The following is a 13,912-nucleotide window of genomic DNA, read 5'->3' as shown; positions in this document are numbered from 1 at the left end:
GTTTCAGAGACTACTGTGCATCATACTTGCTTACTCGCCTGGAAGCTGCGGGAGGCTTCCATTTTTTGGGGTAGCCCGAAAATGGATCCGCGATTGTGCGGTAACACATGGGATCGGGGATCACAAATGAATGTCGGAATGGATCCGACTTCAATTGAATATACCCATAAGTCTCAACAGTACAATTTAAAACATAGTATGACACGGCATGGTGGGGACAGTACATCTCCACAAATATTATGCAAATATTTTAAAAAGTTAAGACCATAGGAGGATCATTTATAAATATATATCTATATATATATGATTCTTATACCATGTTGTGGCACAAAAGCATTTTCTGATTCGTCTCTGAATCAGTTTAGAGAAAAAGGAGATATAGCTTTCCTGTGTTTCAAAAAAAAAAAAAAAGGGTATTGTGTATCTTGCCTTCTGCAGGGAAGATTCCACCCAGTCCATACGAAAAATCTAATATAATCTGTCCAAAATCATACATATAGATAATGATGTTGGATGAATCCATATCTGTACGATAATTGTCCTGGCAGCAGTGCTGTTTCGTGCGGCGGGCGAGGCGTGCCGTCGCACAGGGCACCCGCCGCAGCACTTTTGGTGGCCCTTGGTGTGCCTCCCTATCATTAGTACTCCTCTCAGGGGGCGGAGTTTTGCGTAATGACGCTTTTGCGGAGCACCAGGAGCAACGGGCGGGAGGAGGAGGAGAGAGATGGGGGCTGGCCTGGTGGGCATTGTACACACCCCTGACAACGAGCACTACACAGCCCTGGCAACTAGCATTACACAGCCCTGGCAACGATCATGACACCCGTCCCATAGCATGAAACCCCTGGTAACTAGCATGGATCCCAGAGCATTGAACCCCTGGCAACCAGCATGACACCCAACGAGCAGGGAATTAAAAAGTAATTAGAAGCTTTACTGTACGGCATAATGTATCAAGGACATTGCGGTGTGTGGCATAATATGGTGCAGGGTGCATTACTGTGTGGGGCTTAATATGGTGGAATTTAATTCATTGTGGTGGCCGTCATATGTTGGTGCAGGGTCAAAACCTGGGGTGCAAGGTGGTCTTTTCAGGCAATACCACGCCCATTTTTGAGAGACCAAGCCCATCTTAGAGAGGCCACAGACCCTTGTCAGGAGTGTGCCAAAGGCGCGTGCAAATTTGTCAGTGGTGGGGGAGGAGCACATTTTTAAATCTCACACTGGGAGCCAAATTGGGTAGAAACAGCCGTGCCTGGCAGCTGCAGATATTGCCAAGAGTCATTTACGACTCCCCATAGAGGCCCTAATACAGGGACGTGCAGTCAGGGGAGGCAGTGCCTCCCCTGTCATTACTGATTAGAATAATATAAAGAAGATACTTATGACACATATTCTATGTCATAAGTATTTGCTTTATATTATCCTAATCATCCCAGTCCTGTGTAAAGTGTTTGGGAGGCACTGATCGTGGTGCCTTCCTGTCAGATAGGAAAAAGTATGAGAGTGGGGGACGGGCGCGGGCGCCGGCAGGGCCTAGCAATGGGCATTAAAAGCCCATTGAAAAATCATGGGAAAGCGGCACCATTAGTGGTGCCGCTTTCAAGAGCACGTCCCCTGTCAGTCAGGCCACAGTGATTGGGCAGCGGATCCGTCAATGGATCCGCTGTCAATCACTGTTGTGGGCGCGGCGGAGGTGCAGGCGGCTTGGTTGCGGCGAGCGGCGTGAGTACGGGCGGCGGTGCAGAGTTTGAGCAGCGGAGCGGTAACCCATTTCAAAAATGGCGCCTCAGCGTCATTTTTGAAATTGAAGATGGCCGCCGCGAGCCAATCACGGCTCGCCGCGTCATCGCTCCGCCCCCCTCTGGGTGACTTATACGGCTGTCAGTCCGACGGCGGAGGAGGAGCAGCGGGGAAGAGCTCCTGAAGGTTGAAGACGCCAGAAGTCCTGGATGGGCGGCGGCTATGCAAAAGAGCTTACAAGCCGCCGCCCTCCAGGTGAAGACGCTGGAAGCCCTGGGGAAGGCGGCGGCCATGCAAAAGAGCTTTAAGGCCGCCGCCTCCCAGGTGAAGACTTCAGAGGAAGACGCTGGAAGCCCTGGGGAGGTGGTGCCCCCCCAGGTGAAGACGCCTGAAGCCCTGGGGAAGCGGCGGCCATGCAAAATAGCTTAAAGGCCGCCGCCCCCAGGTGAAGACCCTGTGCAATAAAACTTATTTTTTAAGACTGTGTGGTGTTTTTAATTTAATATTTTCTTTACAGGTGGGCAACAGGTGCCAGCAGGCCATTTATGTCCGGGCATGCTGGCACTTGTGGTTCTCCAAGTGCCAGCATGCTGGGGCAGGCTTGCTGGGACCTGTAGGCCACCTGTAAAGAACAATATTACTATTCTTTACAGGCGGACTGCAGGTGCCAGCGGGCCCATTATGTACGAGCATGCTGGCACTTGTGGTTCTCCAAGTGCCAGCATGCTAGGGCAGGATTGCTGGGATCTGTAGGCCACATGTAAAGAACAGTTTTAACAATGAACCCCGCACTTACTGCCACCAGGGGTGCGGGGCATAGCACCGGGCTATCAGCCCAGTGCTTGTTATTGCTCGGGAGGGGGACCCCATGTTTATTTTTTGGGGTCCTCACTTCCGAGGAATTCCAGCCCTGGGCTGACTAGCTTGGGGGGGTAGATTAATGCTATGGCAGGGGGACCCCATACCGAGTGTCTCCCCTGCTATGGCATTACCCCCCCCCCCCTTCCCTGGCTGGTTCTGCCTGGTGCTGGTTTTACAAATAAAGGGGGTGGGGCCTATGCTTTTTTTATTTTCCCTCTATATGGGGGGGGGGGATGTTAGCTGATTGTGCCTCCCCAGCCACTGACCTCACCGCACGCCACTGCCCTAATACCCTTGTGGGAGTATGCCAAATATAGCCCATTCCATGGTCACTAGAAAGTAATTGAGTATTCGTAAACCCCCCAACTTTCATCAAAAAACATTTGATAATTGAGCAATCCCAGAGGCAATGGAGTAACTCCCACCTCTTAGAACCATATTTTAAACAATTGCATGAGGGCGAAAGCCCCATTACCCAAAGTCTTAAAAGTGAAAGATAGGCCCTATGGAAAATGTTTAAAACATTTCCACATAAATTGGCAGATGATATCTTGGATGTGTATTTTTAAAGCTTTGAGAAGAGAATTCGCAGATAAATTAGTAAATGTGTCTTTCCATTTACTCATTCCAGTTGTACGAGTGCTATAATCTAGGAACGTACTGAAAAAGATGTAATGAATGATATCATCTTATGGAAAGCTGTTCAAAGAGAGAAGTGTGTCTAAATTGTTAAACCAATCTAAGTCACTAAGCACTTGAACCACACTGCTAGTGTAACGCTGGGTTTGAGTAAACGCTAAGTTTAGCAAAATTAACCCTGGGAAAATTTCACTTACCTGGTTCAAGGTCATTGGTTTTTTAATCTTTTAATGTATAAGCTGGCGTACCATGTTCAGGCGACTAATCACTACTGTGCCATTTTGCCCGGTTATTTTTGTTGCAGCTGCAGCACCGACATGGGACTATGGAAAGGTAAGTAATTAAACATGAGTGCAGTGTGGACACCACACACTGGAGCCATTATAGATACAAGAGTGGAACTGTGAATGTTTTCAGTAGACTATCTTATCCCTTGGCAAATCTGTTTTGTCCTTTTCTATGTAATTCAGAGTTTTTTTATTTTGTTGCAAAAATACAAAAAGAACATATGTGACAACAACGTCAAGTTATTTCACAGGATTTCTAAAGCCGATTTTTTGTGTGTATTAAAGTAAAATATTATCTTTCAACTTGTTAGATATACAGTGCATCTGGAAAGTATTCACAGCGATTCACTATTTCCACATTTTCTGTTACAGCCTTATTCCAATATGGAATAAAGTAATTTTTCCCCTCAAAATTCTACACCCAATACTCCACAATGACAACATGAAAAAATAACATTGTGATTTTTTTTTCCAGATTTATTTAAAATAAAAAACTATGAAATCATATGTACATAAGTATTCACAGCCTTTGCCATTAAGCTCAAAATTGAGCTCAGATGCATCCTGTTTCCACTGATCATCCTTGAGATGTTCCTACACCTTAATTGGAGTCCGCCTGTGGTAAATTCAGTTGATTAGACATGATTTGGAAAGGCACACACCTGTCTATATAAGGTCCCACACTTGACAGTGCATGTCTGAGCACAAACCAAGCATAAAGTCAAAGGAATTGTCTGTAGACCTCCGAGACAGGATTGTCAAATCTGGGGAAGGGTACAGAAAAATATCTGCTGCTTTGAACGTCCCAATTAGCACAGTGGCCGCCATCAACCGTAAATCGAAGAAGTTCAAAACCACCAGGTCTCTTCCTAAAGCTGGCCGGCCGGCCATCTAAACTGAATAATTTGGGGAGAGTGGCCCTAGTCAGAACCCAATGGTGACTCTGTCAGAGCTACAGCATTCCTCTGTGGAGAAAGGAAATCCTTACAGAATGACAACCATCTCTGCAGCAATCCACAAATCAGGCATGTATGATAGAGTCATAGAGATAGATGATGGAAGCCACTCCTCAGTAAAAAGCACATGGCAGCCCACCTGGAGTTTGCCAAAATGCACCTGAAGGACTCTCAGACCATGAGAAACAAAATACTGTGGACTGATGAGACAAAGATTGAACTCTTTTTGGTGTGAATGCCAGGCATTATGTTTGGAGGAAACCAGGCACCGCTCATCACCAGGCCAATACCATCCCTACAGTGAAGCATGGTGGGGGCAGCATCATGCTGTGGGGATGTTTTTCAGCGGCCGGGACTGTGAGACTAGTCAGGATAGAGGGAAAGATGAATGTAGCAATGTACAGAGACATCCTGGATGAAAACCTTCTCCAGAGCGCTCCTGACCTCAGACTCGGGCGACCCTAAGCACACGGCCAAGATATCAAAGGAGTGGCTTCAGGGCAACTCTGTGAATGTGCTTGAGCGGCCCAGCCAGAACCCAGACTTGAATCCAATTGAACTTCTCTGGAGAGATCTGAAAATGGCTGTGCACCGACGCTTCCCATCCAACCTTGTGGAGCTTGAGAGGTTCTGCAAAGAGGAATGGGCGAAACTGCCCAAAGATAGGTGTGCCAAGCTTGTGGCATCATATTTAAAAAGGCTGTAATTGCTGCCAAAGATGCGTCAACAAAGTATTGAGCAACGTCTGTGAATATTTATGTACATGTGATTTCTTAGGTTTTTTTTATATTTAATAAATATGCAAAAATCACAAAACTTTTTTTCACGTTCTCATTATGGGGTATTGTGTGTAGAATTTTAAGGGTAAAATTAATTTATTCCATTTTGGAATAAGGCTGTAACTTAACAAAATGTGGAAAAAGTGAAGCTCTGTGAATACATTCCGGAAGCACTGTATTTATTCAGACATTGGGGGCCAAATGTAATAGAGTGAGACTTTCAGAAAGTGAGAGATTTGGTAAGGTTTTTCAGTTTGGTTTTTTTAAAGTGGCAATCATTCACACTGCGAAACCAGGTTGATCTTGCTATGTAAATGATTGCCACTTTTAAAAAAAACTGCAAAACCTTACCAAATCTCCCACATTTTGAAACTCTCACTCTATTACATTTGGCCATTAATGTTTAATTTTAAGTATTTTTTAAATATTAATAAATAAAAAATGAAAAGAAAGGGGTCTAGCTTAGTTCTCTCTTCCTGTGCAACTGTAGCTCTTAACATTTATTTCTGCCCTTTGATGTTTTACAGATATTACTATTCTAGAACATTTTGCAGGCCTTTTTTTAGTGAGCTCCTCTTAGGAATTTTCTTTTGTTCATGTAGCTCTTCAGTATTCTTTCTATATTTAATATACTGCCAAATTAAACATATTTGCCTACTGTGCCGCAAGTTGCGGGATACTCCTCATTTCTCCGGCAGGGTCTTTTTTTTTTGACGGGCGATTTAATAGGATAGCTTTTGTAACAAAAAAAAAAAGTATATATGTATAAGTTTGGAAAAATTGTCAAGAACTGACTTTTTTCATTCAATGTTTGATCATGGGTAATTGAATTCCTTCCACACCCCCACACTAATGGAAGCTTTGTTATCTGATTGCTAGATATGATATATGGCTGTTTGGCCTCAAAAAGGTCCTTATTTGGTCCGAAAACGTCAACTGCTCTGTAACATGGAGTGACCACAATAAATTGCTGCCGTTTTGAGGTCTTGTGAGTATCCTCCCTTTCCACACAGTGAATTTATATATTTAGGGGACCATTTATTAATGAGTATTAGCTATTTAAAACTAGTTGCATATGGTAAATGGTGCTGCAGCCAATCAGCTCTCAACTGTCTTTTTTTCAAACCTTGACTGGAAGGAGCCGATTGGCTGGAGCACCAAACTGTCATGTGTTTGAAATATTACAGTTGGTAGCTGCTTGGCAGGAGCACCATACTTATATGAGAGAGCGTATCAATGTGATTTATGTTGCAGTCTCTCAATATTGATTTCTAAGTTCTTGTACTTTTAAATATAAAGATGAAAATGAAAAAGGATAGTGAAAGGAAGATGAAAGAGAAGCAGAAATCGAGGCCTCAAGTAAAGACCACTCTCCAGTCTGATGAGGATTGTGTTTTATCCAAGACTCCAAGTGGTGAGGGCAAGGCCTCCAGTAAACATATGACAACCAGCGTGCCTGGTAATGCCGCCTTATCAAATGGATTAAAAGGTATTGTGATGATTACTAAAGAGTACATTCGGCAATGTGATGAGAGTGCATCTCATGTAATGGCACCATAGTTAGGTGTTTGATTTCCCTTTTGTAAAATATATAACACTGTGTATATACGTCCTGGTGGAGACCCCTTGTGCAGCATCCAAATGACCTGTATAACCAGTTGAATGTTATCTCCATACATACTGTACACTCCTAGGGGGTTTTTGTATCCATCCTCCCTTAACCCTCTATCATTCTCATTTAGCCTTAGTATTGTTACACCCAAATGGCCTGGACAGAGTATAACTTTCATATAAGACTGTAAATGGTGAGTAAGGTCTGCAGCCAGACCTTACTCACCATTGGATTGTACTGGCAGACCAGCACACCTGTTCTAGTGTGCCCCCTGTTGGCCTCAAGCTGTATGTTACAGCTATTTTGTTTCTTCCAATAGCCCTCGTGAGTCTGACTCACATGAACGTTATACTCTGTCCACACCATTCAGGTGTAACAGTACCAAGGCTATATGACAATGAGTTTTGTGTCCATAGTAAAGCATAGAAGACTGGAGGCAGACTCCTTTTAAACAGCTCACCAAAATCTTAGGCGCCTTATAATATGCATTATTTATAGTAAAGGGATCTTTGTCCCTTACAGTAAATGTGGTGACATAATAGACCAGTAATGAACCATGTACTCCTAATCTAGTTTACATGGCAGGTTCCCGCTGTGCTTAGTTTCATGCTCCGTTCCTCCCCCTTAGGGGATTGACATTTTAGGTCTGATCTGTTTAACCACTTAATTGACTATTTTTCTCTTAAACCGTTCACAAAAATATTTTTTTCACTTTTTTTTTCCTTAATTTAATATAATCGAAAAAGTGTGTTAAAATATGTATTATATTATGCACATCTGGATCTCCTTGTTAAACATTGGGGGACTGCGGCCGCCTGTTATCTGAGCATGCCAGTTAAGTGGTTTAACACGTTTGTTAATATCTCATTACCTATTATAAAATTCAGTCTATCCTGTGATATATGTTCAAATCTGTATTTCTTTTGTGTGGCACTGACGACTTCCATCTTTAGCCTTATGTTCCTTTTTGTCTTATTAAAGCCATATGTTCTCAGTGGTAGTATTGCTGCTGTCCTAGTTGTATTTTGATCTTTCTTCTGATTGTAGATTCTGCAATATCTGAGCAAGAAATGGCGCAAGTTGTTTCTGCTCCTAAAGATCAGGAATCAAGCCTGGTAAAGCCAGCTCAGACCTTACATCAAGAAGTGGAAAAAAGTGAACAAATTGTTCCAATTGATGGGAAGCAAACAGAATTAATTGTAGATGTAAAAGAGGCTGATAATATGCCAAAGTCTAAGGGAAGGAGAAGAAAAACAAAAGAACCTACTCTAGAGAATACACAAATTCTGCCAGTACCTCAAGAATATAATTTGGTGGAACCTAAAGAAGAACCTGAGGCATTAGACTTTGTAGTATTTGCTTCATTACAGACTAAGGAGTTACTCTTTGCTCCTATGGAAGTGGATCTTCCAAGTGTTCCACCAATGAAGGAGAAGAATAGTCGCAAGAAGAAACCACCAAAACAGACCTCTCCAGAGAAAAAGTTGCGTGCAGAGTGTGAGCTAGAACTGCCGGTCATTACGGCAGAAGAGAAACCTGTTGTGTTCAGTGAGACTTCAGAGCCTTTCAACAAAGTTGAGGAAGAGCAGATGCAGAATGTAAATGAGGACATGCCCTCCTTAACCTCTGAGCTAGAACACATGCAGAACACTAGAGCTGACGAATATGACTTGCAACTGAATGATATCACTAGGGTATCCTGTAAAGAAGAAACGGAGCATATAATGCCCATGATTGGACCAGAAACTCTGGTTTGTCATGAAGTTGATTTGGATGATGTTGACGAACAGGACAAGGTAGAGGTCATGGTAGCGGAGATGGACACACAGACCATACTTGTACCCACACTGCCCCCTACTTTTCCGCCTCAGAGTTACTCTGTGACTTCTCCCCTTGCGCTCAGTCATGATGAGTCTCACAACATAAAGAGTGAGAGTTACATAACCATCGAAGTGGACAGTGTGACAGAAGAATCTCACAAAGATAAAGGTAAACACCTGTAATACAGGCCATAATTACTGTAGGACCAATAGGGAACAAGTGCTTTGTGGTGAAATGTGATGGTGTATAAGGAGCTATGTTTCATGCAGAATTACCTGAAAGTATTAGTTGCCCCTTGATTGGTTTTATGTCCCAGACACGGGAGTGGTCACCTATTCCGCTAAGTGCAAGCAAGGCGCAGGTGGCGCAGTGGACATATCCTTACAGCCCAGCTATATAGAAACTGCAGTGACTGGGTCATTGTATATGCGAGGGATTAGACCCATAATTCCTGTATATGCTCCATAGAGCTTTTTATCATAAGTAGGTATCATTCATTACATTGCTTAATACTTACATTTGTCCAGGCCTGTGCGTAATAGGAAATAATTATAATGCTCGCAGTTCTGTAAAGAGATTAGACTTATTCTGTTCCCCCACAGTTACTCAGTGCATGTAATCATACTGTGACCCACACATACTTGTCAGCACTCGCACATGGCAGCCATTGTATCATTTTTGCCCCACATACAGATGTCTCCCCCATTGTCCTTTCACATACTGATGTGCTTCTGCTAGCACTTGTGCCCAGTGGGTGGCATGGAGGTGCCAGTCCGTCTGTCTGCATGCTAGCCCTGGTGGTGACTGCCTTTTTGCTGACAATAGCAGTAAAGAGTTTGTGCGAACTACATACTGATATTTGGACATCACCCTTGGCCCCACGTGTTTGTCTCTGGGCACCACTATTTGTGAAGTCCTTATTGTGCATGTTGCCCTGGGAGAAGTTTGAGTGTGATTTTTCTTGTAAGATAGTACATAAGGCAGTACATGCTCTCAATATGAGATCAGAGTATAGTATAATCCGTATTGAGGTGTGTAACAAAGAATGCTCAGCAGGACATTTCTATACAAGTCTCTTATGTACAACATGACGCTGTTATATGGACATGAGTCCGTTTTGTCCCCATCTCTTGATTGCTCTCAGCTGGGGTAGTATTTTATTCTAAGACTTGGTTTTCTCTGTTTCATCCCTTATTAGGCCATAAACGGATCAGTGAGAGCAACCTTGGGACACTGGCAAAGAAACAGAAGCGCACACCAAAGCGAATGAGCGCTTCATCTAAGGGTGAAAAGAACGTAATAGGTGAGACGCTCACGTTCCAGCCAGTCTAATGTATTGCCATAAACATGTAATGCCACTATTGGGAATCTTTATTTACTAACAACTTATTAATGTTTGTGTTTCCTCATTAACTGGTCATTTGTGGATTTATTATATTTTCAGGTCAAAGCAGTGACAGAGAAAACCTTTCTGCTCTGGACACCCCCAGTAAGTGTGCTCCTGGTAAGCACATACGTGTTCCTAAGCCACAAGAGATGATGAGATCACCAACCACAGTCACATCTCCGCATATAAAACAAGTAAGAAGAGACAAGCATAGAAAGAAGCACCAGCACTCTACACCCAGGGTGTACAAGTGGACACTGCAGCTCAGTAAGTGATGCATTTAAAATTCATGGTTTGTCTTTGTTGGGGGGGCAGGAAGACTCTGTATTTGGCTGAGCAATACGCCTTTCACACCGCAAATATATCCCGGAATATTGCCGACCCGGGTTGAGGTGCAGTCTAAAAACACCACTTTTGAATATCCCGGGTCGAGTAAACCTGCATTTCAACCCGGTATAAAAGCAGTGTTAAACGATGGTTGGACCCAGGTCAATGTGCACTCTAAAGTGTCCAACCCGGGTTATTCATCCCTGCATTCATATAAACGTGCTGATTGGCTGTTCTTTGTGTGCCTTGATGTCAGCAGCCTGAGTCCTGCTACACAGACAGAACAGAGAGCATTAGAGCTATGAAGAATTAGAGGTGAGGTAGAGATTGCTAGGCAGCTTACTGCATACCTCCCAACTTATTAAAAGTACAAAGAGGGACCTTGGCGCGCGCTAAGTGTGCCCAAAAAGGGTGTGTGACCTATATGAAAGGGGCGTGGCCTCGTGACAGAGCCTCAATCGTGAGTCACGCCCCCTTGAACCATCACTGAGGGGGCATGCCCATCCCCCTCTCCCTCTGTCACCTGTGCATGTGCAGCAGCAGTGACAGGAGCCTCCCAACTACCCCACCCCCCCACCCCCACCGTGGGACACTGCAGCCCAGGGGTGGGACAGCGGGACAGTCCCAAAAAAGACGGGACAGTTGGGAGGTAAGTTACTGGAACAGTTAAAGATGCAATTGTATATAAAAACATAGCTCTGTCAGCCATGATTCCTGCAATGCTCTGAGCTGTCCCCACCCTCTCCTTTTGTCCCCTCTGACACCTCATCTTTCTGAGCCAAAAAAAGTCCATTTAAAATGACATCCATGGTGTTTTAATTGCTGACCCGGGTTGAGTTAAAAGGCCAACCATGCAATAACCCGGGTTGAAAGTGTAGTGTGAAAGGGTCGGACCCGGGTTTGCGGTGTGATGATGGAAAGCTCCATGCTGTGCTCTAGTGAGAGCAAAGTGCTGCAATCCTCAGAGCAGTGTGAGACATAGGATGCTGATACCGGTGTGTAGGTCGCTGTGGAGGGTTTGTTTCTTGGCTACACTGGCTGAAAAGACAGATGCCAGCAATTCTCTGCTGTCCCGGTGAGAGGAAAGATCACCATTGCTGTGACTTGTATCTACTGATATCAGGGACACTATAGCCACGTAGCCATCCACAGATCAGTGTGTGTGTTGTAATGAGAGATGAATGCATGCTCTTTAGTGATCAGCTATGAGCTACTATGGCTACCCCATACTTCCTTAAACCAGGGAGGTGTTTCAGGTGTGAAGACCACTGCCCAGCTGATTCATATCCTCCTCAAGACAGCTTGATATGCCCTCCTGTTGCCCTAAACACTGTCGAGAGGTATTATGACACGAGTAGGGCTGAGGGTGAGAGAAGCCTAAAGGTCACACACATTACCATCCCAGGCCCCAATGACCCCACCTTAGTGGTGTTCAGCAAAAAAGTAAAATTCTGGATATCTGCAGCAATTGCAGCTGCAGCAGCTGAGGAAATAGAGATCAGCCTCAGACTGTCTGTGGACTGTTGAGCCCTAGCCATTAGCAGGTGACTTTGTAGCTGTATCATTCTTATGGCTGTCCTGCTTACTCCACAAGATGATGATTCCGTTACCTCCGATGATCATTATCACTTTCATTAGAGCTCCGTGTGCAAATATTAAATAATGGAATATTTATTGTGGAGGGCAGGTGCTGTCCTGGTGATGTAACGCTTTATTTCTGTTATAACTCTTAGATGAACTGGATAATATGTCTGGCACAGAGAAGATTGAGTTCCTCGAGGATACACTGCAGGAGATCAGAAAGCAGTACATGTCCTTAAAGGCTGAAGTAGCTGCAATAGACAGGAAGCGGATAGAGTCACAAAACAAAGGCCGAAAAGGTGAGCCTCACTGTCCTGTGTTCTCCTTCTTGTGCTCACAGGACGGGAGTTCTCTGGCTATAAGGGAAGAACATGTAGATGCTGGGGACACTTTGATCAATCTCCTTTGTGTGTCATCCATGATAGACAGATCTTCTGTGACTGCTAGTAATGTCTCTGCATGTGTGTGGTCACAAACATAGAGATTTGTCATCACGATGCAGACATCCCTCCCATGTAATAATAATAACATAGTCGTGGCTGATGTCTGTATATTTTGCTGTTGAACTAACTTTTCTTTAATCTACCTACAGTGTACAATACAAGAGTATCATTGTCCTCTGCATTTTCATGGGCTGGAATGGGTTCCTCATCCTCGTCCCACAAAGCACACTGCCTGTAGAGTGCAGGAGATACGTGGCGTCACCTACTTCCCATCAGCCGGCTGCCATGGACACTTATCCTCCATCCCTTTAATCCTACCTCATGAAGCACTCAATTAATTTGCTAAGGATTTTTTTTTTCTTTTTCTTCATTTTTTCAATCTTTTTCTTAAATAATAAATTAGGGTTAGACTAGCAGTGAGTCTGCCGCAGTGGCTTCTTGTTGTGTCTAAACAGAGGAATGAAACTTTTAGGAATTTGAGAAATGTGTGAATAATATTTTCAGGAGCTCCCATATATGGATCATGCTCTCCTGTGCCCCAACACAAAAAGCACGTGTATACAACAATGTAATGTTACAGCAGCTGCACTTTTCCACAGAGCTGCACTTTAACATCCGATGTTTAGTGTACATTTTTGAAAGCACTTGCAACATACAGAACAAAAAGTCCAATGTGTTCAGTGCCCAGTTTTATATCTGTAAGCCAGACAGTTGTGACATGGAACGTAGTGGACCGAAACAAGCGAAGAGTGAAATACAAGCATAATGAACACGGCTGTGGAGTGGATGAGGTGTGCCGTGCAGGGCTCTCTGGGTGGCGCGGTTTTTGCCCCACGGTCCCTGCATCTGGCTAGTAGGGTGCCTAGAACGCCACCATGTAGCCAGGATATCTGCGGCTGCACCAGCCGGAGTGTGCTTTAGATATTCTAAGCAGGCACCATATAGTCTGTGCAGCTCCCCGGAGTGTCCTGAGTACACTTACTGGTGCTGGAGATCCTGCCCCCTCCATGACATCAGTGCAGTGCCCTGTCCAGAAGCCTGGGCTGATATGTCACCAACTGAGAATCTGGGGTCTCTGTCATTAAGGGACAGAGACACTGTGCTTCTCAAGGACAGGGAGACCATGCTCACGCTCCGCAGGCCCATTCTCCATCTCCTGCATATTTTGACAAAAAATGGACAAAGTCAGTGACATCTCTGCTATCCAAACCGTCATTCTTTTTTGCGAGTTGTAAATTGCTTGAAGAAGATGTTTAATAGTATATTCAGAAGAGACAGCCAATGCATGGTAATACAAAAGTTCCACAGGGTAGTCCTGAACAGAAGACTGGAGGTATAGCCATGAGATGCACAGGGTCACACTAAACTGAAGATGGAGATGAAGAGAGTCAGCTGGCCAAACGAGAGCAAAAGCAACCAGCATGTAGAAGGTAAGTATTGAGAACAGGACTCTACAGGGTAGCACTGAACCGGAGA

General features: G+C 44.2%; 1 protein-coding gene across 1 annotated transcript; it reads left to right on the top strand.

Annotated features, from left to right (window-relative positions):
- Positions 1–6,493: 6,493 nt before the first annotated feature.
- On the top strand, positions 6,494–12,928 carry LOC134980455 (AT-rich interactive domain-containing protein 4A-like). Its single transcript, XM_063947292.1, has 6 exons — positions 6,494–6,754; positions 7,925–8,866; positions 9,897–10,001; positions 10,143–10,352; positions 12,146–12,292; positions 12,586–12,928. Exons 1-6 carry the CDS (start codon positions 6,565–6,567, stop codon positions 12,672–12,674), a joined length of 1,683 nt encoding a protein of 560 aa, XP_063803362.1. The 5' UTR covers positions 6,494–6,564; the 3' UTR covers positions 12,675–12,928.
- The last annotated feature ends 984 nt before the right edge of the window (positions 12,929–13,912 follow it).

The sequence above is a fragment of the Pseudophryne corroboree genome, chromosome 12 (assembly GCF_028390025.1).
Source record: "Pseudophryne corroboree isolate aPseCor3 chromosome 12, aPseCor3.hap2, whole genome shotgun sequence".
NCBI classification, from domain to species: domain Eukaryota; kingdom Metazoa; phylum Chordata; class Amphibia; order Anura; family Myobatrachidae; genus Pseudophryne; species Pseudophryne corroboree.
Note: the sequence above shows the minus strand (reverse complement) of the source record. Positions and strands in the feature narration are given on the sequence as shown.

Coding starts and splice junctions, on each gene's coding strand:
- LOC134980455 (XM_063947292.1), top strand. CDS start 6,565: ATGAAAATGAAAAAGGATAGTGAAAGGAAGATGAAAGAGAAGCAGAAA. Junction 6,755..7,924: donor CTTATCAAATGGATTAAAAG/GTATTGTGATGA, acceptor TTCTGATTGTAG/ATTCTGCAATATCTGAGCAA. Junction 10,002..10,142: donor GGGTGAAAAGAACGTAATAG/GTGAGACGCTCA, acceptor TTATATTTTCAG/GTCAAAGCAGTGACAGAGAA.